General features: G+C 57.8%; 2 protein-coding genes and 2 long non-coding RNA genes across 4 annotated transcripts in view; 1 reads left to right on the top strand and 3 right to left on the bottom strand.

Annotated features, from left to right (window-relative positions):
- Positions 1-632: 632 nt before the first annotated feature.
- Positions 633-20,880, bottom strand: RABGGTA (Rab geranylgeranyltransferase subunit alpha). The gene is made up of 17 exons (XM_064643393.1): positions 20,777-20,880; positions 20,615-20,647; positions 17,923-18,020; positions 16,232-16,351; positions 14,726-14,892; positions 13,199-13,369; positions 12,106-12,189; positions 11,929-12,011; positions 10,784-10,885; positions 10,570-10,684; positions 10,439-10,490; positions 9,977-10,065; positions 8,772-8,860; positions 8,577-8,696; positions 6,982-7,095; positions 2,508-2,595; positions 633-891 (listed from the first exon to the last, which is right to left on the bottom strand). The coding sequence occupies exons 2-17, from the start codon at positions 20,615-20,617 to the stop codon at positions 743-745; spliced, it is 1,644 nt and encodes a 547-aa protein (XP_064499463.1). The 5' UTR covers positions 20,618-20,647; positions 20,777-20,880; the 3' UTR covers positions 633-742.
- On the top strand, positions 16,123-16,920 carry LOC135407996 (uncharacterized). The gene is made up of 3 exons (XR_010427130.1): positions 16,123-16,141; positions 16,739-16,818; positions 16,871-16,920. It is a non-coding gene; the product is annotated as an uncharacterized LOC135407996 (long non-coding RNA).
- Positions 18,399-19,372, bottom strand: LOC135407997 (uncharacterized). The gene is made up of 3 exons (XR_010427131.1): positions 18,961-19,372; positions 18,735-18,909; positions 18,399-18,622 (listed from the first exon to the last, which is right to left on the bottom strand). It is a non-coding gene; the product is annotated as an uncharacterized LOC135407997 (long non-coding RNA).
- Positions 20,881-24,186: 3,306 nt separating the features above from the next.
- Positions 24,187-24,362, bottom strand: part of LOC135407994 (nephrin-like) — a 21,985-nt gene continuing 21,809 nt past the window's right edge. The window contains exon 10 of the mRNA XM_064643392.1: positions 24,187-24,346. Coding sequence (XP_064499462.1) covers positions 24,187-24,346 — 160 coding nt within the window. The remainder of the gene's footprint in view (positions 24,347-24,362) is intronic.

Genomic DNA, 24,362 nt, shown 5'->3' with positions numbered 1-24,362 from the left:
GGATCACTGGGAGCAGTTCCCCCCATACTGGGAGCACTGGGAAGGCTTACTGGGAACGCTGGGACCAGTTTGTCCCGCACTGGGAGCACTGGGACCGGCCCCGCCCCTCCCAGCCCCGCCCCAGTGACGTCATCGCGCCGTGACGTCACATTTCCCTCCACCAATAAAATGATGTTTGGAAGCGCCACCGCGTGACGTCACTGAGGGGGCGGGGCCTCGGCTCTGCCTCGAACTGGGAGGGACTGGGAGGGACTGGGAGGGGACTGGGAGGGGACTGGGAGGGACTGGGAGGGACTGGGAGGGGATTGGGAGGGGATTGGGGGGGACTGGGAGGGACTGGGAGGGACTGGGAGGGACTGGGAGGGGACTGGGAGGGGATTGGGGGGGACTGGGAGGGACTGGGAGGGGACTGGGGCCGTACTGGTTTGTACTGGGATGGAACTGGGAGGTCACTGGGAGGCTCTGGGCCATACTGGTTTGTACTGGGAGGGAACAGGGAGGCTCTGGGGGGTAACTGGTTTGTACTGGGAGGCTCTGGGGGGTAACTGGTTTGTACTGGGAGGGACTGGGGGGGAACTGGTTTGTACTGGGAGGCACTGGGAGAGCCCCCCCCCCCAAGCACTGGCCCCTCCCACTGTGACATCACTTTATTAGACACGCCCCTCGAGGGGCGGGGCCAAGCCAGGAAGGGGCGTGGCCAGCAGCAACATGCGGGTGGGCGTGGCCTCCGTCCAGCGGCCAATCAGGTCCAGGCGACGTCGACGAGGGGGAGGAGCTGGGCCAGCTGGGCGGGGCCGTCGGGGGCGGAGCTCAGGGGGGTCTCGGCCAATCCCAGGCGAGCCAGGCGGGGGCAGGCGGCCAATGGGGCGAGGGCGGGGGCGTGGCTGATGGCTGGGGAGGGGTGGGGCTTAAGGACACGCCCCCCCTCAAGAGGACACGCCCCCTCAAGCCCTTCGGTGTTCAGTCCTACCCAAGCCACACCCACAGACCCCAAGCCACGCCCACAGACCCCAAGCCACACCCCAACCCCCAAGCCACACCCCCAGCCCTAAACCACACCCACAGACCCAAAGCCACACCCACAGACCCCCAAGCCACGCCCACAGATCCAAAATCACACCCACAGACCCCAAGCCACGCCCACAGACCTAAGCCACACCCAGAACCCTCAAACCACACCCACAAAGCCCAAACCCCACCAACAGACCCCAAGCCACACCCCCAACCCCCAATCCACACCCACAGACCCCAAACCCCACCCACAAACCCCAAGCCACGCCCACAGACCATAAACCCCACCCACAGACCCAGAGCCACACCCACAGATCCCAAACCACACCCACAGACCATAAACCACACCCACAGACCATAAACCACACCCACAGACCCCAGAGCCACGCCCACAGATCCCAAACCCCACCCACAACCCCAAACCCCACCCACAGACCCTAAATCACACCCACAGACACAAAGCCACACCCACAGATCCCAAACCACACCCACAGACCCCAAGTCACACCCACAGATCCCAAACCCCACCCACAACCCCCAAACCACACCCACAGACCCCCAAACCACACCCACTGACCCCAACCCCCACCCACAGACCCCAAGCCACACCCACAGACCCCAAACCACACCCACAGACCTAAGCCACACCCACAGACCCCAAACCCCACCCACAGACCCCAAGCCACACCTACAGAGCCCAAGCCACACCCACAGACCCCAAGCCACACCCACAACCCCAAACCACACCCCCAAGCCACACCCACAGACCCCAAGCCACGCCCACAGATCCCAAACCACACCCACAGACCCCAAACCACACCCACAGACCCCAAACCACACCCACAACCCCCAAGCCACGCCCACAGACCCCAAACCACACCCACAGACCCCAAACCACGCCCACAACCCCCAAGCCACACCCTCAGACCCAAAGCCACACCCACAGAACCCAAACCCCACCCACAGACCCTAAACCACACCCACAGAGCCCAAGCCACGCCCACAGACCCCAAGCCACACCCACAGCCGATAAACCACGGCCACAGACCCCAAGCCACACCCACAACCCCCAAGCCACACCCACAGATCCCAAGCCACACCCCCAAGCCACACCCACAGACCCCAAGCCACACCCACAGACCCCAAACCACACCCACAGATCCCAAGCCACGCCCTCAGACCCAAAACACGCCCACAGACCCCAAACCACACCCACAGATCCCAAACCACACCCACAACCCTCAAACCCCACCCCCAACCCCCAAGCCACACCCACAACCCCCAAGCCACACCCAGAACCCCAAACCACACCCACAGACCATAAACCACACCCACAGACCCCAAACCACGCCCACAACCCCCAAGCCACACCCTCAGACCCAAAGCCACACCCACAGACCCCAAACCCCACCCACAGCCCATAAACCACACCCACAACCCCCAAGCCCCGCCCTCCCCAGCCCCGCCCTCCCAAGCCCCGCCCCCTTCTCCCTCACGGTTCCCATCGAGCCGCAGCCGCTCCAGGCGGGGGAGGGGCGGGAACGGCCCCAAATCCGACATCCGGTTCCGGGACAGGTCCAGCTCCTGCCGGGGGAGGGGGTGGGATCCCAGTATAAACCAGTATAAACCAGTATAAACCGGTTTCAACCAGTATAAACCAGTCAGTGGCTCACTATTTGGCAGGAAGTGGATTTTGGGGTGTCGCTGGCTCACTATTTGGCAGGAAGTGGATTTTGGGGTGTCCCAGGCTCACTATTTGGCAGGAAGTGGATTTTGGGGTGTCACTGGCTCACTATTTGGCAGGAAGTGGATTTTGGGGTGTCAGTGGTTCACTATTTGGCGGGGTGGATTTTGGGGGTCCAGGGGTGGATTTTGGGGGTGTCAGTGGCTCACTATTTGGCAGGAAGTGGATTTTGGGGGTCCAGGGGTGGATTTTGGGGTGTCAGTGGCTCACTATTTGGCAGGAAGTGGATTTTGGGGTGTCAATGGCTCACTATTTGGCAGGAAGTGGATTTTGGGGTGTCACTGGCTCACTATTTGGCAGGGGGTGGATTTTGGGGGTCCAGGGGTGGATTTTGGGGTGTCAGTGGCTCACTATTTGGCAGGAAGTGGATTTTGGGGTGTCACTGGCTCACTATTTGGCAGGAAGTGGATTTTGGGGCGTCAGTGGCTCACTATTTGGCAGGGATGGATTTTGGGGTGTCACCAGCTCACTATTTGGCAGGGGTGGATTTTGGGATGTCCCTGGCTCACTATTTGGCAGGAAGTGGATTTTGGGGGGTGTCACTGGCTCACTATTTGGCAGGAAGTGGATTTTGGGGTGTCACTGGCTCACTATTTGGCAGGAAGTGGATTTTGGGGGTCCAGGGATGGATTTTGGGGTGTCACTGGCTCACTATTTGCAGGGGTGGATTTTGGGGTGTCAGTGGCTCACTATTGGCAGGAAGTGGCTTTTGGGGTGTCAGTGGCTCACTATTTGGCAGGAAGTGGATTTTGGGGTGTCGGTGGATCACTATTTGGCAGGAAGTGGATTTTTGGGGTATCCGTGGCTCACTATTTGGCAGGAAGTGGATTTTGGGGTGTCAGTGGCTCACTATTTGGCAGGAAGTGGATTTTGGGGGTGTCACTGGCTCACTATTTGGCAGGAAGTGGATTTTGGGAGTCCAGGGGTGGATTTTGGGGTGTCAGTGGCTCACTATTTGGCAGGAAGTGGATTTTGGGGCGTCACTGACTCACTATTTGGCAGGAAGTGGATTTTGGGGTGTCACTGGCTCACTATTTGGCAGGAAGTGGATTTTGGGGTGTGACTGGCTCACTATTTGGCAGGAAGTGGATTTTGGGGGGGTCAGTGGCTCACTATTTGGCAGGGGTGGATTTTGGGGTGTTACCGGCTCACTATTTGGCAGGGGTGGATTTTGGGGTGTCACTGGCTATTTGGCAGGAAGTGGATTTTTGGGGGGTCCATGGGTCACTATTTGGCAGGGGAGGATTTTGGGGTGTCACCGGCTCACTATTTGGCAGGAAGTGGATTTTGGGGTGTCAGTGGCTCACTATTTGGCAGGAAGTGGATTTGGGGGGTCCAGGGGTGGATTTTGGGGTGTCAGTGGCTCACTATTTGGCAGGAAGTGGATTTTGGGGTGTCAGTGGCTCACTATTTGGCAGGAAGTGGATTTTGGTGGTCCAGGGGTGGATTTTGGGGTGTCACTGGCTCACTATTTGGCAGGAAGTGGATTTTGGGGTGTCACTGGCTCACTATTTGGCAGGGGTGGATTTTGGGGGTGTCACTGGCTCACTATTTGGCAGGAAGTGGATTTTGGGGTGTCCCTGGCTCACTATTTGGCAGGAAGTGGATTTTGGGGGTCCAGGGGTGGATTTTGGGGTGTCAGTGGCTCACTATTTGGCAGGGGTGGATTTTGGGGGTCCAGGGGTGGATTTTGGGGTGTCACTGGCTCACTATTTGGCAGGGGTGGATTTTGGGGTGTCACTGGCTCACTATTTGGCAGGGGTGGATTTTGGGGTGTCAGTAGCTCACTATTTGGCAGGAAGTGGATTTTGGGGTGTCAGTGGCTCACTATTTGGCAGGAAGTGGATTTTTGGGGTGCCAGTGGTTCACTCTTTGGCAGGAAATGGATTTTGGGGTGCCACTGGCCCACTATTTGGCAGGGGGGTATCACTGGCTCACTATTTGGCAGGGGTGGATTTTGGGGTGTCGCTGGCTCACTATTTGGCAGGAAGTGGATTTTTGGGGTATCCGTGGCTCACTATTTGGCAGGAAGTGGATTTTGGGGGTCCAGGGGGGATTTTGGGGTGTCAGTGGCTCACTATTTGGCAGGAAGTGGATTTTGGGGTGTCACTGGCTCACTATTTGGCAGGAAGTGGATTTTTGGGGGTGTCAGTGGCTCACTATTTGGCAGGAAGTGGATTTTGGGGTGTCACTGGCTCACTATTTGGCAGGAAGTGGATTTTGGGGTGTCCCTGGCTCACTATTTGGCAGGGGTGGATTTTGGGGTGTGACTGGCTCACTATTTGGCAGGGCTGGATTTTGGGGGTCCCGGGGTGGATTTTGGGGTGTCACTGGCTCACTATTTGGCAGAAAGTGGATTTTGGGGTGTCAGTGGCTCACTATTTGGCAGGAAGTGGATTTTGGGGTGTCACTGGCTCACTATTTGGCAGGAAGTGGATTTTGGGGTCTCAGTGGCTCACTGTTTGGCAGGGGGTGGATTTTGGGGGTCCCGGGGTGGATTTTGGGGTGTCACTGGCTCACTATTTGGCAGGAAGTGGATTTTGGGGTGTCACTGGCTCACTATGTGGCAGGAAGTGGATTTTGGGGTGTCACTGGCTCACTATTTGGCAGGAAGTGGATTTTGGGGTGTCAGTGGCTCACTGCTTGGCAGGGGGGTGGATTTTGGGGGTCCAGGGGTGGATTTTGGGGTGTCGGTGGCTCACTATTTGGCCGGAAGTGGATTTTGGGGTGCCAGTGGCTCACTATTTGGCAGGGGGTGGATTTTGGGGGTCCAGGGGTTGGATTTTGGGGTGTCCCTGGCTCACTATTTGGCAGGAAGTGGATTTTGGGGTTGTCACCGGATCACTATTTGGCAGGAAGTGGATTTTTTGGGGTATCCGTGGCTCACTATTTGGCAGGAAGTGGATTTTGGGGTGTCGGTGGATCACTATTTGGCAGGAAGAGGATTTTGGGGTGTCAGTGGCTCACTATTTGGCAGGGGTGGATTTTGGGGGTCCAGGGGTGGATTTTGGGGGTTCAGGGGTGGGTTTTGGGGTGTCAGTGGCTCACTATTTGGCAGGAAGTGGATTTTGGGGTGTCACTGGCTCACTATTTGGCAGGAAGTGGATTTTGGGGTGTCAGTGGCTCACTATTTGGCAGGAAGTGGATTTTGGGGGTCCAGGGGTGGATTTTGGGGTGTCACTGGCTCACTATTTGGCAGGAAGTGGATTTTGGGGTGTGTCACTGGCTCACTATTTGGCAGGGCTGGATTTTGGGGGTCCAGGGGTGGATTTTGGGGTGTCAGTGGCTCACTATTTGGCAGGAAGTGGATTTTGGGGTGTCACTGGCTCACTATTTGGCAGGAAGTGGATTTTGGGGTGTCAGTGGCTCACTATTTGGCAGGAAGTGGATTTTTGGGGTGTCAGTGGCTCACTATTTGGCAGGGCTGGATTTTGGGGTGTCACTGGCTCACTATTTGGCAGGGGTGGATTTTGGGGTGTCACCAGCTCACTATTTGGCAGGAGTGGATTTTGGGGTGTCACTGGCTCACTATTTGGCAGGAAGTGGATTTTGGGGTGTCACTGACTCACTATTTGGCAGGGCTGGATTTTGGGGGTCCAGGGGTGGATTTTGGGGTGTCACTGGCTCACCATTTGGCAGGAAGTGGATTTGGGGGTGTCACTGGCTCACTATTTGGCAGAGGGTGGATTTTGGGGTATCCGTGGCTCACTATTTGGCAGGAAGTGGATTTTGGGGTGTCGCTGGCTCACTATTTGGCAGGAAGTGGATTTTGGGGGTCCAGGGGTGGATTTTGGGGTGTCCCTGGCTCACTATTTGGCAGGAAGTGGATTTTGGGGTGTCACCGGCTCACTATTGGCAGGAAGTGGATTTTGGGGTGTCAGTGGCTCACTATTTGGCAGGGGTGGATTTTGGGGTGTTACCGGCTCACTATTTGGCAGGGGGTGGATTTTGGGGTGTTACCGGCTCACTATTTGGCAGGGGTGGATTTTGAGGTGTCAGTGGCTCACTATTTGGCAGGAAGTGGATTTTGGGGTGTCAGTGGCTCACTATTTGGCAGGGGGGTGTCAGTGGCTCACTATTTGGCAGGGGTGGATTTTGGGGGGGGTCAGTGGCTCACTATTTGGCAGGGGGGTGTCAGTGGCTCACTATTTGGCAGGAAGTGGATTTTGGGGTGTCACTGGCTCACTATTTGGCAGGAAGTGGATTTTTTGGGGGGGTTCCCTCACCTGGAGGCACCGAAGGGCCCCCAAATTCCGGGGGAGGCTCCTGAGGAGGTTCCCGGAAAGGTCCAGGTGGGTCACCAGGACCAGTCGCTCCGCCAGGGGAAGTGACGTCAGCGCCTGGGGGCGGGGCCAACAGGAAACCGGTAGGAACCAGTATAAACCAGTACAAACCAGTATGAACCAGTATGAACCAGTATGAACCAGTATGAACCAGTATAAACCAGTAAGCCCCAAAATCACTCCCAGTGGCTCCTGAACTCCCTCCTGGTAGAAACCAGTATAAACCAGTAACCCTAAAAATCACTCCCAGTGGGTCCTGCACTCCCTCCCAATAGAAACCAGTATAAACCAGTAAGCCCCTAAATCACTCCCAGTGTGTCGTGCACTCCCTCCCAGTATAAACCAGTATAAACCAGTATGAGCCAGTATGAACCAGTATGTACCTGTATGAACCAGTATAAACCACTATAAACCAGTAAGCTCCAAAATCACCCCCAGTGGGTCCTGCACCCCCCTCCCAGTATAAACCAGTATAAAACCAGTAAGCCCCAAAATCACTCCCAGTGTGTCCTGCACTCCCTCCCAGTACAAACCAGTATAAACCAGTAAGCCCCAAAATCACTCCCAGTGGCTCCTGTGGCCCCTCCCAGTATAAACCAGTATAAACCAGTATAAACTAGTATGAACCAGTATGTACCGGTATAAACCAGTATAAACCAGTATAAACTAGTATGAACCAGTATGTACGGTATGAACCAGTATAAACCAGTATAAACCAGTATAAACCAGTATAAACCAGTATAAACCAGTATGAACCAGTATGTACCGGTATGAACCAGTATAAACCAGTATAAACCAGTAAGCTCCAAAATCACCCCCAGTGGGTCCTGCACCAATAAACCAGTATAAACCAGTATAAACCAGTAGAAACCAGTAAGCCTAAAAATCACTCCCAGTAGGTCCTGCACCCCTCCCAGTATAAACCACTATAAACCAGTATAAACCAGTGACCCTAAAAATCACTCCCAGTGAGTCCTGCAACCCCTCCCAGTATAAACCAGTATAAACCAGTATAAACCAGTATAAACCAGTAAACCCTAATATCACTCCCAGAGAGTCCTGCAACCCCTCCCAGTATAAACCAGTATAAACCAGTATAAACCAGTAAGCCCCAAAATCACTCCCAGTGGGTCCTGCACTCCCTCCCAGTATAAACCAGTATAAATCAGTGACCCTAAAAATCACTCCCAGTGAGTCCTGCAACCCCTCCCAGTAGAAACCAGTATAAACCAGTAACCCTAAAAATCACTCCCAGTGGCTCCTGCAGCCCCTCCCAGTATAAACCAGTATAAACCAGTAAGCCCCAAAGTCACTCCCAGTGGCTCCTGAACTCCCTCCCAGTATAAACCAGTATAAACCAGTAAGCCCCAAAGTCACTCCCAGTGGCTCCTGAACTCCCTCCCAGTAGAAACCAGTATAAACCAGTAAGCCCAAAATCACTCCCAGTTGCCCCAGAAACCCCTCCCAGTACAAACCAGTCCAACCCAGCCCTCCCCCAAGCCCCTCCCACTCCCTCAGGAGGCCCCGCCCCCCCTTACCTTCTCGGGTAGGCGGAGCCACAGCGGCCCAGGCCCCGCCCCCAACCCCAGCACCCCCAGCGCCGCCTCCAATCGCGAGGCCGCGTCGGCCACGAAGCCCAATCGCAGCGGGTCGGCCTCCTGGGGGGGGGCGTGGTCAGGTCAGGAGGGGGCGTGGCCTGCTGGCCACGCCCACCCGAAAGAGGCCACGCCCACCTTCAGGTGCTGCAGGTGCTGTCGAGCCTCGTGGGCGTGGCCAAGGGGGTCCAGCGCCGAGAGCAGCAGCGAGAGGGTGAGGAGGCAGCCTGGCCACGCCCACGGGGGGGTGGGGAGGGGGGTCAGGCCACGCCCACCTGTGAGCTGGCCCGGCTGGGGTTGTACTGGGAGGGACTGGGAGGGACTGGGAGGGACTGGGTTAAACTGGGAGGGACTGGGTTATACTGGGAGGGATTGGGAGGGTGTTCAAGGGTTACTGGGTTATACTGGGAGGGGACTGGGAAGGACTGGGAGGGGATTGGGAGAGATTGGGTTATACTGGGAGAAACTGGGAGGGGAATGGGAGGGACTGGGTTACACTGGGAGGGACTGGGAGGGACTGGAGTGGACTGGGAGGGGACTGGGAGGGAGGGGGAGGGACTGGGAGAGTCTGGGTTATACTGGGAGGGATTGGGAGGGGACTGGAGGGGACTGGGAGGGTGGTTGAGGGTTACTGGGTTATACTGGGAGGGACTGGGAGGGACTGGGAGGGGCTGGGTTATACTGGAAGGGACTGGGAGGGGATTGGGAGGGACTGGGAGGGGACTGGGAGGGACTGGGTTATACTGGGAGGGACTGGGGGGGGACTGGGGGGGGACTGGGGGGGGAGTGGGTTATACTGGGATGGACTGGGAGGGACTGGGAGGGGATTGGGAGGGACTGGGTTATACTGGGAGGGACTGGAAGGCACTGGGAGGGACTGGGATGGATTGGGAGGAACTGGGTTATACTGGGAGGGACTGGGAGGGACTGGGAGCACTGGGACGCACTGGGATAGACTGGGAGGCACTGGGATGGACTGGGAGGGACTGGGTTAGACTGGGTTGGACTGGGAGTCACTGGGATGGACAGGGAGGGACTGGGATGAACTGGGAGACACTGGGAGTCACTGGGAGTCACTGGGAGTCACTGGGAGTGGACTGGGAGGGACTGGGAGAGGATTGGGAGGGACTGGGAGGGACTGGGAGGGACTGGGAGTCACTGGGATGGACTGGGATGGACTGGGAGGGACTGGGATGGACTGGGATGGACTGGGATGGACTGGGATGGACTGGGAGGGGTTTAAACCCCACCGGTCCCTACTGGGACAAACTGGTGTGAACTGGTGCCCGTGGCTCCGCCCCCCAGGGGGGCGGGGCTGAGGGGGGGAGTGGGCGTGGCCTCACCTCGGCTCCGGGGCTCCAACTCCAGCAGTTCCCGGCAGGTCTCCACCTGTTCCCGCAGCACCTGCGGGTCGGCCACGCCCACCTCGGGCCTGAGGGGGCGGGGTTTGGTCGGAAAGGGGCGTGGTTTGGTCGGGAAGGGGCGTGGTTCAGCTAAAAGGGGCGTGGCTTGAGCCCCGTATTGGGATAGAAGCAAAAGGGGGGGCTAAAGGAGGGTCGAGGTGGGCGGGGCTTAAAGGGGTGTGGTTTAGCCATGAGGGGCGTGGCTTAGGACCAAAAGGGCGTGGTTTAGTCAGAGAGGGGCGTGGCTTAGCAGCAAAGGGGCGTGGTTTAGTCAGAAAGGGGCGTGGCTTGCCCCTGCCATAGGGAAACATAAGGGAGGGCTGAGGTGGGTGGGGTTTCACCGAGGGGGCGTGGCTTTCTCTCAAAGGGGGCGTGGCTTTCTCCCAAGGGGGCGTGGCTTACCAAAACAGCTCCCGGGCCACGATTGGCTCCTGCCACCAGGCCTCGTCCTGGTCTAGGAGAGAAAGGGGCGTGGCCTGGGTGAAAGGGGCGTGGCTTGAAGGGGCGTGGCGGGGAGTGGGCGTGGCCCTCACCTGGGAGCAGCGTCACCTGGCGGTGGGCGGAGTCAGGCTCCCAGGTGACGCCCAGGTGGAGGCGTGGCCTCTGCTCGGTGGGCGGGGCCTCGGCAGGGCGGGGCAGGTCCAGGAGCTTTGCTGCCTGTTAAGGGTGTGTGGGAGAGCCACGCCCACACCCCCGCCCAAGCCCCGCCCACCCCGGCCCCCGCCCACCTGTTTAGGGGAAGGATACCCAGGTGTGGCTGGGGCGTGGCCGCCCCTCCCCCGAGCGCCACGCCCCTTCCAGGGCGGAGCCATCCAGCGTCGCCGTCAGGTCTGGGCGATCCGGGGTCACCTGGGGCATAAAAATGGTTGGTTTTTAACCCAAAATTGGGGCTTTCTGACCCCCAAAATTGGTGGGTTTAGTCCCAAAATATTCGGGGTATCAGGTCTACCCATTGAAGTCAATGGGGTAAAAAGGGTATCAGGTCTACCCATTAAAGTCAATGGGGCAAATGGGACATCAGGTCTACCCATTAAAATCGATGTGGACAGAGGAAGCATCAGGTCTACCCATTAAAATCAATGGGGCAAAAAGGGTATCAGGTCTACCCATTAAAATAAATGGGGTCAGATGGGACATCAGGTCTACCCACTAAACTCAATAGGGGTCAACAGGATATCAGGTCTATCCTGATTAAAATCAATGGGGCAAACTGGATATCGGATCTACCAATTAAAGTCAAGAAGGATCAATAGATCATCAGGTCTACCCGTTAAAGTCAATAGGACAAACTGGACATCAGGTCTACCCATTAAAAGCAATGGGGGCAAATGGGATATCAGGTCTACCCATTAAAGTCAATGGGGCAAACTGGACATCAGGTCTACCCTTAAAGTCAATGGGGAAAAGGGACATCAGGTCTACCAACTAAAGTAAATGGGGAGAAAATAGGATATCAGGTCTATCCATTAAAGTCAATAGGGTTAAGGGGTCATCAGATCTACCCTTTAACATCAATGGGGATCAATAAGTCATCAGGTCTACCCATTAAAGCCAATGGGACAAAAAGGGTATCAGGTCTACCCATTAGAGTCAAAGGGGCAAAGGGGACATCAGGTCTACCCATTGGAGTCAATGGGTCAAACTGGATATCAGGTCTACCCATTAGAGGCAATGGGGCAAACTGGACATCAGGTCTACCCATTAACGTCAATAGGGATGAACGGGCTATCAGGTCTACCCATAAAGTTAATGGGGTCCAGTGGTCTCACTGCTTTTGGGGGGCTAATAGGGGTTTTTTTGGGGGGGAGGGGGATCCAGGTGTCCAAGGGGTTCCCAGATGTACAGAGGGGAGGACCCACCCATCTGGGTGAATCCCAAACGTCCTGACTCACCACGACGGGGCGGGAGAAGACGACGGCCAACGTGGCGTCCTCCCGGTTGACGTACACGCAGATGATCCTCGGCGGGGGCGTGGCTTTTGGGGGACACCCCAACATTCAAGGGGGGGTCCTCAGGTACCCAGGTGAAGCACCCAGGTGTGAAGGGACCCCCCCTCCTCCCAAAATTACCTCGGGAGAGGATGCAGCGCAGGTAGACCCAGGCACTCTGGTCGGTGGGGTCGGTGAAGACGGCGTTCTGCACCAGCTCCAGCTCTGGGAGGGGCAAAGAGGGGACCCCAATATCTCAGGGGGGCACCCAGGGGTCCTGGGGGGACACCCCAATATCTCAGGGGGGCACCCAGGCGTCTTGGGGGAGGGTGTGTGGGAGCTCAGGTCTACCCAGTCAAGTCTATGGGGTTGAGGGGACCCAAGGGTTTTGTGGGGGGACCCCAGGGGCATTTGAGGGGGCTCTGGTGAACCCCCAGTGTGTCCCCACAATGTTTTGAGGGGGTGATGGGGGGGAAACCCCAAGATCAGAGTCATCAGGTCTACCCATTAAAGTAAATGGGGACAAATAAGACATCAGGTCTACCCATTGGAGTCAATGGGCAAAAAAGTATCAGGTCTACCCATTAGAATCAATGGCGCAAACAGGACATCAGGTCTACCCATTGGAGTCAATGGGACAAATGGGACATCAGGTCTACCCATTGGAGTCAATGGGACAAATGGGACATCAGGTCTACCCATTGGAATCAGTGGGGCAAATGGGACATCAGGTCTACCCATTGGAGTCAATGGGGCAAATGGGACATCAGGTCTACCCATTGAAATCAAAGAAGATCAAAGGGATATCAGGTCTATCCATTAAACAGTGGGGCAAATAGGACATCAGGTCTACCAATTAAAGTCAATGGGGATTAAGAGGACATCAGGTCTACCCATTAAAATAAATACGGATGAGACATCAGGTCTACCTATTAAAGTCAATGGGGATAAATGAGATATCAGGTCTACCCATTAAAGTCAATGGGGCAAACAGGACATCAGGTCTACCCATTAAAGTAAGTGGGGCAAAAAGGACATCAGGTCTACCCGTTAAAGTCAATAGGGATAAATGAGACATCAGGTCTACCCATTAAACTCAACAGAGAACACCCGCCAACAGGTCTACCCATTAAAAACCCCCGACGACGAGGAGCGAAAAAATTCCCAAATCCGGGAAAAATTTCGGGATCCGTCCCCTCCCCTCGGGAATTTTTTTCCCCGGGAATTCCCTCACCCGCCTTCAGCCTGTCGGGGGGCAGGTTCCCGGCGGGCAGCAGGAGCCGCAGCCGGTGGTGCCAGGCCGAGAAGTTGGAGAAGTCGCGGCTCAGGAGGTCGCCGGCGAAGGCCAGCTCGGAATCGGGGTCTTCCCGGGAAACCAGCGCCCGCCGGTGCTCCCAGGCGTGGACTGGGAGGGCACCAGTATAAACCAGTTCGGAACTGGGAGCCCCGGAGGCCCGCTCCCAGTATAAACCAGTATAAACCAGTATAAACCAGTATAAACCAGTAAGGCCTGGTGTGCTCCCAGTGAGGCCTCAGGGTTGTCCCAGGTCACCGGTGCTCCCAGGCGTGGACTGGGAGGGCACCAGTACAGACCAGTTTGGCACTGGGAGCCCCTGAGGCGCACTCCCAGTATAAACCAGTATAAACCAGTATAAACCAGTATAAACCAGTATAAACCAGTAAGGCCTAGTGAAACCCAGGGTGGCCTAGGGGGTTGTTCCGCTGGCTCCCAGTATAAACCAGTATGGTCAGTGGGTGCCGAGCCCTCTCCCAGTATAAGCCAGTATAGGCCAGTAAAACCCAGTATCAACCAGTATATCCCAGTATAACCCAGTATAACCCAGTATAACCCAGTACATCCCAGTATAACCCAATACAACCCAGTACACCCCACTCTGCCCCACCCCCTCACCCCAAGCGCCCTCCCAGTCCCTCCCAGTCCCTCCCAGTCCCCTCCCAGTCTCTACCAGTATATCCCAGTCCCTCCCAGTCCCTGCCAGTATATCCCAGTCCATCCCAGTCCCTCCCAGTCCCTCCTAGTATATCCCAGTTCATCCCAGTCCCTCCCAGTATATCCCAGTTCCTCCCAGTACATCCCAGTCCCTCCCAGTATATCCCAGTCCATCCCAGTCCCTCCCACTCCCTCCCAATCCCCTCCCAGTCCCTCCCAGTCCCTCCCAGTCCCTCCCAGTATATCCCAGTTCATCCCAGTCCCTCCCAGTATATCCCAGTCCCTCCCAGTCCCTCCCAATCCCCTCCCAGTCCCTCCCAGTCCCTCCCAATCCCCTCCCAGTCCCTCCCAGTCCCTCCCAGTCCCTCCCAATCCCCTCCCAATCCCCTCCCAGTCCCTCCCAGTCCCTCCCAGTCCCTCCCAATCCCCTCCCAGTCCCTCCCATCATATCCCAGTCCCTCCCAGTCCCTCCCAGTCCCTCCCAATCCCCTCCCAGTCCCTCCCAGTATATCCCAGTCCCTCCCAATCCCCTCCCAGTCCCTCCCAGTATATCCCAGTCCCTCCCAGTCCCTCCCAGTCCCCTCCCAGTCCCTCCCACTCCCTCCCAGTCCCTCCCAGTATATCCCAGTCCCTCCCACTCCCTCCCAGTCCCTCCCAGTATATCCCAGTCCTTCCCAGTATATTCCACTCCCTCCCAGTATATCCCAGTCCCTCCCAGTCCCCTCCCAGTCCCCCCCAGTCCCCCCCAGTCCCCCCCAATCCCCTCCCAGTCCCTCCCAGTCCCTCCCAGTCCCTCCCAGTTGGGCTCACAGTTCCTGGGGTCAGAGGTCAGCAGCCGCTCGCACAGCGCTCGGTCCTCCCGGCCAGCGGGGGGCGCTCGGGCGTGGCCGAGCAGCCACGCCCGGTGGTGCCACGCCCCGTAGGACTTGGGGTTCACGCCCAGGCACGAGGCCACGAACGCCAGCTCGCCCGGCACCCTGCACCAGTACGGACCAGTATGAACCAGTATGAACCGGTATAAACCAGTGCAAACCAGTATGGACCAGTATAGACCAGTATAGACCAGTAGGAACCAGTATGAACCAGTATGAACTGGTATAGATAGTACAGACCACTATGAACCAGTATAAACCAGTATAGACCAGTATGAACCAGTATGAACCGGTATAGACCAGTGCAAACCAGTATAAACCAGTATAGACCAGTATAAGTCAGTATGGACCAGTATACACCAGTATACACCACTACAAACCAGTATAGACCAGTATGAACCAGTTCATAGGAGTCTTTACCAGTCCCAACCAGTTCAAACCAGTGACCTCCCAGTTCATCCCAGTCACCTCCCAGTTCATCCCAGTTCAAACCAGTCACTTCCCAGTTCAAACCGGTCCAAACCAAACACCCTCCCAGTACATCCCAGTGTCCCCCAGTCCCTCCCAGTATAAACCAGTGACCCTCACTCCCCTCCCAGTCCCTCCCAGTCCCTCCTACTCCCCTCCCAGTCCCTCCCAGTGCCCCCCAATCCCCTCCCAGTCCCTCCCAATCCCCTCCCAGTCCCTCCCAGTCCCTCCCAGTCCCCTCCCAGTCCCCTCCCAGTCCCTCCCAGTCCCTCCCAATCCCCTCCCAGTCCCTCCCAATCCCCTCCCAGTCCCCTCCCAGTCCCTCCCAATCCCCTCCCAGTCCCTCCCAGTCCCTCCCAGTCCCCTCCCAGTCCCTCCCAGTCCCCTCCCAGTCCCTCCCAGTCCCTCCCAGTCCCTCCCAGTCCCCTCCCAGTCCCTCCCCGTCCCTCCCAGTCCCTCCCAGTCCCCTCCCAGTCCCTCCCAATCCCCTCCCAGTCCCTCCCAGTCCCTCCCAATCCCCTCCCAGTCCCTCCCAATCCCCTCCCAGTCCCTCCCAGTCCCTCCCAATCCCCTCCCAGTCCCTCCCAGTCCCTCCCAATCCCCTCCCAGTCCCTCCCAGTCCCCTCCCAGTCCCTCCCAGTCCCCCCCAATCCTCTCCCAGTCCCTCCCAGTCCCTCCCAATCCCCTCCCAGTCCCCTCCCAGTCCCTCCCAATCCCCTCCCAGTCCCTCCCAGTCCCTCCCAGTGCCTCCCAATCCCTCCCAGTCCCTCCCAGTCCCCCCCAAACCCCTCCCAGTCCCTCCCAGTTGCTCCCAGTCCCTCCCAGTCCCTCCCAGTCCCTCCCAATCCCCTCCCAGTCCCTCCCAGTCCCTCCCAGTCCCCTCCCAGTCCCTCCCAATCCCCTCCCAGTCCCTCCCAATCCCCTCCCAGTCCCTCCCAGTCCCTCCCAGTCCCTCCCAGTCCGTCCCAGTGCCCACCAGTCCCCCCCCAGTGCATCCAGGGCCCGTCTCCGCAGGTTCCAGCAGGTTCCCACGTCGGGATTCGCCGCCAGGACGGAGCCGGTCAGGGACAGCACCTGGGCGGGGGGGCGCCCCCTGCTGGGCAGGTGGGGGGCCACGCCCAGTCACTCCCAGTACGGCCCAGTCCATCCCAGTCCACCCCCGTAACCCCCAATCCCCTCCCAGTTTCCCCTCAGTGCCCACAACCCCCCTCCCAGTCCATCCCAGTAACCCCCCAGTCCCTCCCAGTATAAACCAGTGCCCCCCAATCCCCTCCCAGTCCCTCCCAGTAACCCCCAGTCCATCCCAGTATGGTCCAGTGCCCTCCCAGTCCCCACCCAGCCCCTCTGAGTTACCCCCAGTCCCTCCCAGTATAAACCAGTGACCCCCAAATCCCCTCCCAGTCCCTCCCAGTCCCTCCCAGTAACCCCCAGTCCACTCCAGTAACGCCCAGTGTCCTTCCAGTCCACCCCAGTGCCCTCCCAGTCTGTCCCAGTAACCCCCAGCCCATCCCAGTAACCTCCAGTCCATCCCAGTAACCCCCAGTCCCTCCCAGTTCCCCCCCAGTGCCCAAAACTCCCCTCCCAGTCCATTCCAGTCCATCCCAGTATATCCCAGTGCCCTCCCAGTTCCCCCCCAGTGCCCAAAACCCCCTCCCAGTCCATCCCAGTATGGCCCAGTGCCCTCCCAGTTCACTTCCCAGTCCCCACCCAGCCCCTCCGAGTTCCCCACCAGTCCTTCCCAGTATAAACCAGTGACCCCCAAATCCCCTCCCAGTCCCTCCCAGTAACCCCCAGTCCATCCAGTATCACCCAGTGCCCTCCCAGTCCATCCAGTTCCCTCCCAGCCCATCCCAGTAACCCCCAGTCCATCCCAGTATGACCCAGTGTCCTCCCAGTCCATCCAGTATGACCCACTGCCCTCCCAGTCCCTTCCAGTTCCCCCTCCAGTCCCTCCCAGTATAAACCAGTGACCCTCAAATCCTCTCCCAGTCTGTCCCAGTCCCTCCCAGTATAAACCAGTGACCCTCAAATCCCCTCTCAGTCCCTCCCAGTCCCTCCAGTCCCTCCCAATCCCCTCCCAGTCCCTCCCAGTAACCCCCAGTCCATCCAGTATGACCCAGTGCCCTCCCAGTCCACCCCAGTGCCCTCCCAGTTCATCCCAATAACCCTCAGTCCATCCCAGTACGACCAGTGCCCTCCCAGCCCATTCCAGTTCCCCTCCAATCCCTCCCAGTATAAACCAGTGGACTCTCAAACCCTCTCCAGTCTGTCCAGTCCTCCCAGTATAAACCAGTGACTCCCAAATCCCCCTCCCAGTCCCTCCCAGTTCCCCTCCAGTCCATCCCAGTCCATCCCAGTAACCCCCAGTCCATCCCAATCCCCTCCCAGTCCCTCCCAGTCCCCCCCAATCCCCTCCAGTCCCTCCCAGTCCCTCCCAGTCCCCTCCCATTCCCTCCCAATCCCCTCCCAGTCCTTCCCAGTCCATCCAGTAACCCCCAGTCCATCCCAATCCCCTCCCAGTCCCTCCCAGTATAACCCAGTAACCCTCAAACACTCTCCCAGTGCCCCCCAATCCCCTCCCAGTCCCTCCCAGTCCCCTCCCAGTCCCTCCCAGTCCCTCCCAGTCCCCCCCAATCCCCCCCCAGTCCCTCCCAGTATAACCAGTACCCCCAGTAAGGTGTCCATGGCCTCCCGTACAGCCGCAGTTTCTCCTCCCGCTGTCGGCGCCGGGCGGCGTCCGGGGGGCGGAGCTTGAGCCGCCCGTGCTGGGGGAACTGGTTTATACTGGGAGGGGACTGGGAGGGACTGGGAGGGGACTGGGAGGGGCTGTGAGGGACTGGGAGGGGATTGGGAGGGACTGGGAGGGGATTGGGAGGGACTGGGAGGGGATTGGGAGGGACTGGGAGGGACTGGGAGGGGACTGGGAGGGGATTGGGAGGGACTGGGAGGGGATTGGGATGAACTGGAAGGGGACTGGGGGGCACTGGTGTGTACTGGATGGACTGGGAGGGAATTTGAGGTCACTGGTTTATACTGGGAGGGACTGGGAAAGGACTGGGAGGGACTGGGGGGGACTGGGGGGGACTGGGAGAGACTGGGGGGACTGGGAGGGGTCACTGGTTTGGACTGGTTTGGACTGGGAGGGCATTGAGAGGCACTGGGAGGGGATTTGAGGGTCACTGGTTTATACTGGGAGGGACTGGGAGGGGACTGGGAGGGACTGGTGTGTACTGGGAGGGGACTGGGAGGGGATTTGAGGGTCACTGGTTTATACTGGGAGGGACTGGGGGGCACTGGGATGTACTGCGACAGTGTTTGAAGGATACTGGGACATACTGGGAGGGACTGGGAGGGGACTGGGAGGTGACTGGGAGGGACTGGAGGGACTGGGAGGGGATTGAGGGGGACTGGAGGGACTGGGAGGGACTGGGAGGGACTGGGAGGGACTGGGAGGGGATTTGATGGTCACTGGTTTATACTGGGAGGGGATTTGAGGGTCACTGGTTTATACTGGAGGGACCTGGGAGAGACTGGGAGGGTGCTTGAGGGATACTGGGACATACTGGGAGGGGACTGGGGCGGACTGGTGTGTACTGGGAGGGACTGGGAGGGACCAGGAGGGCACTGAGGGTTACTGGGATGTACTGGGGGTTACTGGGATGCACTGGATGTACTGGGATGGCACTGGGATGTACTGGGGGTCACTGGGGATATACTGGGATGGCATCGGGATGTACTGGGATGGCACTGGGATGTACTGGGGGTTACTGGGATATACTGGGAGGGGACTGGGGGTTACTGGCAGCAACTGGGAAGTGACTGGGAGGCACTGGGGGTAACTGGGAAGCACTGGGAGAGCACTGGGATGAACTGGGAGGGACTGGGAGGTGCTGGGAGGGACTGGGATGGACCTGGGAGGGACTGGGATGAACTGGGATGAACTGGGAGGGATTGGGATGAACTGGGAGGGACTGGGAGGGAGTGGGATGAACTGGGATGAACTGGGAGGGACTGGGAGGGACTGGATGAACTGGGATGAACTGGGAGGGACTGGGAGGGACTGGATGAACTGGGATGGACTGGGAGGGACAGGGAGGGACTGGGATGAACTGGGATGAACTGGGAGGGACTGGATGAACTGGATGAACTGGGAGGTGCTGGGAGGGACTGGGATGAACTGGGATGAACTGGGAGGGGACTGGGAGGGGGGTGGGGGGGAAGCAGTGGGAGGGAACTGGGATGAACTGGGATGAACTGGGAGGTGACTGGGACGAACTGGGATGAACTGGGATGAACTGGGAGGGGGGTGGGGGGGAAGCAGTGGGAGGGAACTGGGACGAACTGGGAGGGACTGGGATGAACTGGGATGAACTGGAGGGACTGGGAGGGACTGGGAGGGACTGGGATGAACTGGGATGGACTGGGAGGGACAGGGAGGGACTGGGATGAACTGGGATGAACTGGGAGGGACTGGGATGAACTGGGAGGGCACTGGGCCGAACTGGGATGAACTGGATGAACTGGGAGGGGGGTGGGGAGGAAGCAGTGGGAGGGAACTGGGATGAACTGGGAGGGACTGGATGAACTGGGATGAACTGGGAGGGACTGGATGAACTGGGATGAACTGGGATGAACTGGGATGAACTGGGAGGGGGGTGGGGGGGAAGCAGTGGAGGGAACTGGGATGAACTGGGAGGGCACTGGGATGAACTGGGATGAACTGGGAGGTGCTGGGAGGGACTGGGAGGAACTGGGATGGACTGGGATGAACTGGGGACAAACTGGGAGGTGACTGGGACGAACTGGGATGGAACTGGGATGAACTGGGATGAACTGGAGGTGACTGGGATGAACTGGGATGGACTGGGATGAACTGGGAGGGACTGGGAGGGCACTGGGACAAACTGGGACGAACTGGGATGAACTGGGATGAACTGGGATGAACTGGGAGGGGGGTGGGGGGGAAGCAGTGGGAGGGAACTGGGATGAACTGGGAGGGACTGGGAGGGCACTGGGCCGAACTGGGATGAACTGGGATGAACTGGGATGAACTGGGATGAACTGGGAGGGGGGTGGGGGGGAAGCAGTGGGAGGGAACTGGGACGAACTGGGCGGGTCCTCGGGAGGTCCCTGGGAGGGGCCGAGGGGAACTGGGAGGGGACTGGGGCGAACTGGGACGTCCTGGCGGGGTCACCGGGGCCGAACTGGGAGGTCCCGGGGCCGAACTGGGAGGCTGAACTGGGCTAAACTGGGAGCACTGGGCCGGGGAAGGGGCGGCTTTAGGACCCCGCGTGGCCCCGGGCGAGTCCATTCCCTCGGGAAAAGGGGAGGGTGGGAGGAAAATGGTTTCTCCCCTCACCATCTCCTCGCTCCGCGCGGGGGGTTCCGAGACCTGCGGGCGACAGCGGCGGCTCGGGAGGATCCCGGAGGAATCCCGGGAATATCCCGGGAGATTCCCGTTAATCCCGATCCCGGTGGGATCCCCCCCCCCCCGCCTTTCCCTCAAATCCCGGGGACCCACCGAAGCGGCTCCTCCGGCGGCGGCTGCGGCGCGCGGGGGATGACGGGAAGGGGCGCGGCCATGTTGTCGCGCTGGCCGCGGCGCTTTACGGCAGAGCGGCGGGGAGAGGGAAGCGGCGGGGAGAGGGGGGGTGTGTTTGCGACGGCGCTTTACGGCGGCGTGGCGGAAAAGCGCTTTTTTGGGGATAAAAAAGCTTTTTTGGGGGGATAAAACGGCTGGAAAACGGCTGGAAAATAGGTGGGAATGATGGGGGGGAGGTGGTTGCCGTGGCAACAGAACGTGGGGACGGGGCGGGAAATCCATGGAAAAAAAGGCAGGAAAATCCATGGAAAAAGGGGCAAAAAATCCATGGAAAAAGGGGCAAAAAATCCATGGAAAAAGGGGCAAGAAATCCATGGATAATGAGGCAAAAAATCCATGGAAAAAGGGGCAAGAAATCCATGGATAATGAGGCAAAAAATCCATGGAAAAGGAGCACAGAATCCAAGGAAAAAGGGGCAAAAAATCCATGGAAAAAGAGGCAAAAAATCCACGGAAAAAAGGGGCAAAAAATCCACGGAAAACGAGGAAAAAATTCGTGGGAAAAAGGGGCAAAAAATCCATGGAAAAAATGGTAACAAATCCATGGAAAAAGGGGCAAAAAATCCACGGAAAAAGAGGAAAAAATCCATGGAAAAAGGGAAGGAAAATCCATGGAAAAGGGGCGAAAAAATCCATGGAAAAAAGGGAAAAAATCCATGGAAAAAAGGGCAACAAATCCATGGAAAAAACCCCAACAAATCTATGGAAAAAGGGGCAAAAAATCCACGGAAAAAGAGGAAAAAATCCATGGAAAAAGGGGCAAAAAATCCATGGAAAAGGGGAAACAAATCCATGGGAAAAGGGGTCACAAACCTACGGGAAAAAGGGCAAAAAATCCATGGAAAAAGGGCAACAAATCTATGGAAAAAGGGAAGGAAAATCCATGGAAAAGGGGAAAAAATTCAAGGAAAAAAGGCAAAAAATCCATGGAAAAAAGGCAACAAATCCATGGAATAAGGGAAAAAAATCCATGGAAAAAGGGGCAAAAAAATCCATGGAAAAAGGGGAAAAAATCTGTGGGATAAAAGGCAACAAATCCATGGAAAAAGGGGCAACAAATCTATGGAAAAAGGGGAAAAAATCCATGGAAAAGGTGCCACAAATCTATGGGAAAAAAGGGCACCAAATCCATGGAAAAAGGGGCAAAAAATCCACGGAAAAAGAGGGAAAAATTCATGGAAAAAATGACAAAAAATCCATGGAAAAAAAGGGGAAAAAAATCCGTGGAAAAGGGGCAACAAATCCCTGGAAAAAGGGGCAAAAAATCCATGGAAAAAGGGTACCAAATTCATGGAAAAGGGGGAAAAATCTATGGGAAAAAAGGAACAAATCCATGGAAAAAGGGGCAAAAATTCCATGGAAAAAAGGGGCAAAAAAATCCATGGAAAAAGGGGCAAAAATTCCATGGAAAACAGGTTCCAAATTCATGGGAAAAGGGGCAAAAAATCCGTGGGAAACGGGCAACAAATCCCTTCCCTGGATCCCAAATCCCAGCGCTCCCAGTTCCCTCCCATATCCCTCCCAGTTCCCCCCCAGTGCTCCCAGTATATCCCAGTTCCATCCCAGTATCACTCCCAGTTCCCTCCCAGTGCTCCCGGTTCTCTCCCAGTTCCCTCCCAGTGCTCCCAGTACATCCCAATTCACTCCAAGTCCCTCCCAGTGCTCCCAGTTCTGTCCCAGTTCCCCCCAGTGCTCCCAGTTCCCTCCCAGTGCTCCCAGTTCACTCCTAGTTCCTCCCAGTTCCCTCCCAGTTCCATCCCAGTGCTTCAGTTGACTCCCAGTTTCCCCCAAGTGCTCCCAGTTCACTCCCAGTTACCTTCCAGTTCCATCCAGTTCCCTCCCAGTGCTCCCAGTTCACTCCCAGTTCCCTCCAGTGCTCCCAGTTCCCTCCCAGTGCTCCCAGTTCACTCCCAGTTCCCTCCCAGTGCTCCCAGTTCCCTCCCAGTACTCCCAGTTTACTCCCAGTTCCCTCCCAGTTCCCCCCAGTGCTCCCAGTTCCCTCCCAGCACTCCCAGTTCATTCCCAGTGCTCCCAGTTCCCTCACAGATCCCCCCCAGTGCTCCCAGTTCCATCCCAGTGCTCCCAGTTCACTCCCAGTTCCTTCCCAGTATTACTCCCAGTTCCCTCCCAGTGTTCCCAGTTCCCTCCCAGTTTCCCCCCAGTTCTCCCAGTTCCCTCCCAGTGCTCCCAGTTCTCCCAGTTCCCTCCCAGTATCACTCCCATTCCCCCCCAGTGCTCCCAGTTCTCCCAGTTCCATCCCAGTTCCGTCCCAGTGCTTCCAGTTGACTCCCAGTGCTCCCAGTTCATTCCCAGTGCTCCCAGTTTCATCTCAGTTCTCTCCCAGTCCCTCCCAGTCCCCCCCAATCCCCTCCCAGTTCCCCAAATTCCCCAAACCAGTCCCCAAAAACCCCCCGATTTATTTATTTATTTATTTATTTTAATTTGTATCACGAACGAAGCCCCGCCTCCGAGTGGGCGTGGTCAGGGCCGGGGTGGGCGGAGCTTCCCCAGGGCCTCCCGGGCGAGCTCCGCCCCCTGGCGGACACGCCCCCAGTGCTCCCAGTATATCCCAGTTCACTCCCAGTTCCCTCCCAGTGCTCCCAGTTCCATCTCAGTTCACTCCCAGTTCCCTCCCAGTTCATTCCCAGTGCTCCCAGTTGACTCCCAGTTCCCCCCCAGTGCTCCCAGTTCATTCCCAGTGCTCCCAGTTTCATCTCAGTTTCCTCCCAGTTCATTCCCAGTGCTTCCAGTTCCATCCCAGTTCCCCCCCAGTGCTCCCAGTATATCCCAGTTCACTCCCAGTTCCCTCCCAGTTCTCCCTGTTCCCTCCCAGTGCTCCCAGTATATCCAGTTCCATCCCAGTATCAGTCCCAGTCCCCTCCCAGTGCTCCCAGTTCCCTCCCAGTTCCCCCCCAGTCCCCTCCCAGTGCTCCCAGTTCCCTCCCAGTGCTCCCAGTTCAATCCCAGTTCCCTCCCAGTGCTCCCAGTTCCCTCCCAGTGCTCCCAGTTCCATCCCAGTTCCCTCCCAGTGCTCCCAGTTCCCTCCCAGTTCCGCCCAGTGCTCCCAGTTCCCTCCCAGTGCTCCCAGTTCACTCCAAGTGCTCCCAGTTCCCTCTCAGTTCTCTCCCAGTTCCCTCCCAGTGCTCCCAGTTCACTCCCAGTTCCATTCCAGTGCTCCCAGTGCTCCCAGTTCCCTCCCAGTGCTCCCAGTTCCATCCCAGTCCCCCCCAATCCCCTCCCAGTTCCCTCCCCCCCAAATTCCCCAAACCAGTCCCCAAAAACCCAATTTATTTATTTTTGAACGAAGCCCCGCCTCCGAGTGGGCGTGGTCAGGGCCGGGGTGGGCGGAGCTTGCCCAGGGCCTCCCGGGCGAGCTCCGCCCCCTGGCGGACCCGCCCCAGCTCCTGGGCCAATGGCAGCAGCTCCGGGCCCAGCTCCCGGCGCGCCGCAAGCTCCGCCCCCAGCGCCGCCGCCTCCGACTCCGCCCCCCTGCAGGGACTCGGAG

This window comes from Pseudopipra pipra, unplaced genomic scaffold (genome assembly GCF_036250125.1).
Source record: "Pseudopipra pipra isolate bDixPip1 unplaced genomic scaffold, bDixPip1.hap1 HAP1_SCAFFOLD_120, whole genome shotgun sequence".
In the NCBI taxonomy this organism is placed as follows: Eukaryota; Metazoa; Chordata; class Aves; order Passeriformes; family Pipridae; genus Pseudopipra; species Pseudopipra pipra.
This window is presented reverse-complemented; position numbering and strand designations above follow the sequence as displayed.

What these genes read in the sequence shown, in the direction of transcription:
- RABGGTA (XM_064643393.1), bottom strand. An exon ending in GCGCTGCATCCTCTCCCGAG is followed by an intron (nt 12,012 to 12,105) that starts GTAATTTTGGGA and finishes GTCCCCCAAAAG; the next exon opens with CCACGCCCCCGCCGAGGATC. An exon ending in CACGCCCCAGCCACACCTGG is followed by an intron (nt 10,685 to 10,783) that starts GTATCCTTCCCC and finishes CAGGCAGCAAAG; the next exon opens with CTCCTGGACCTGCCCCGCCC.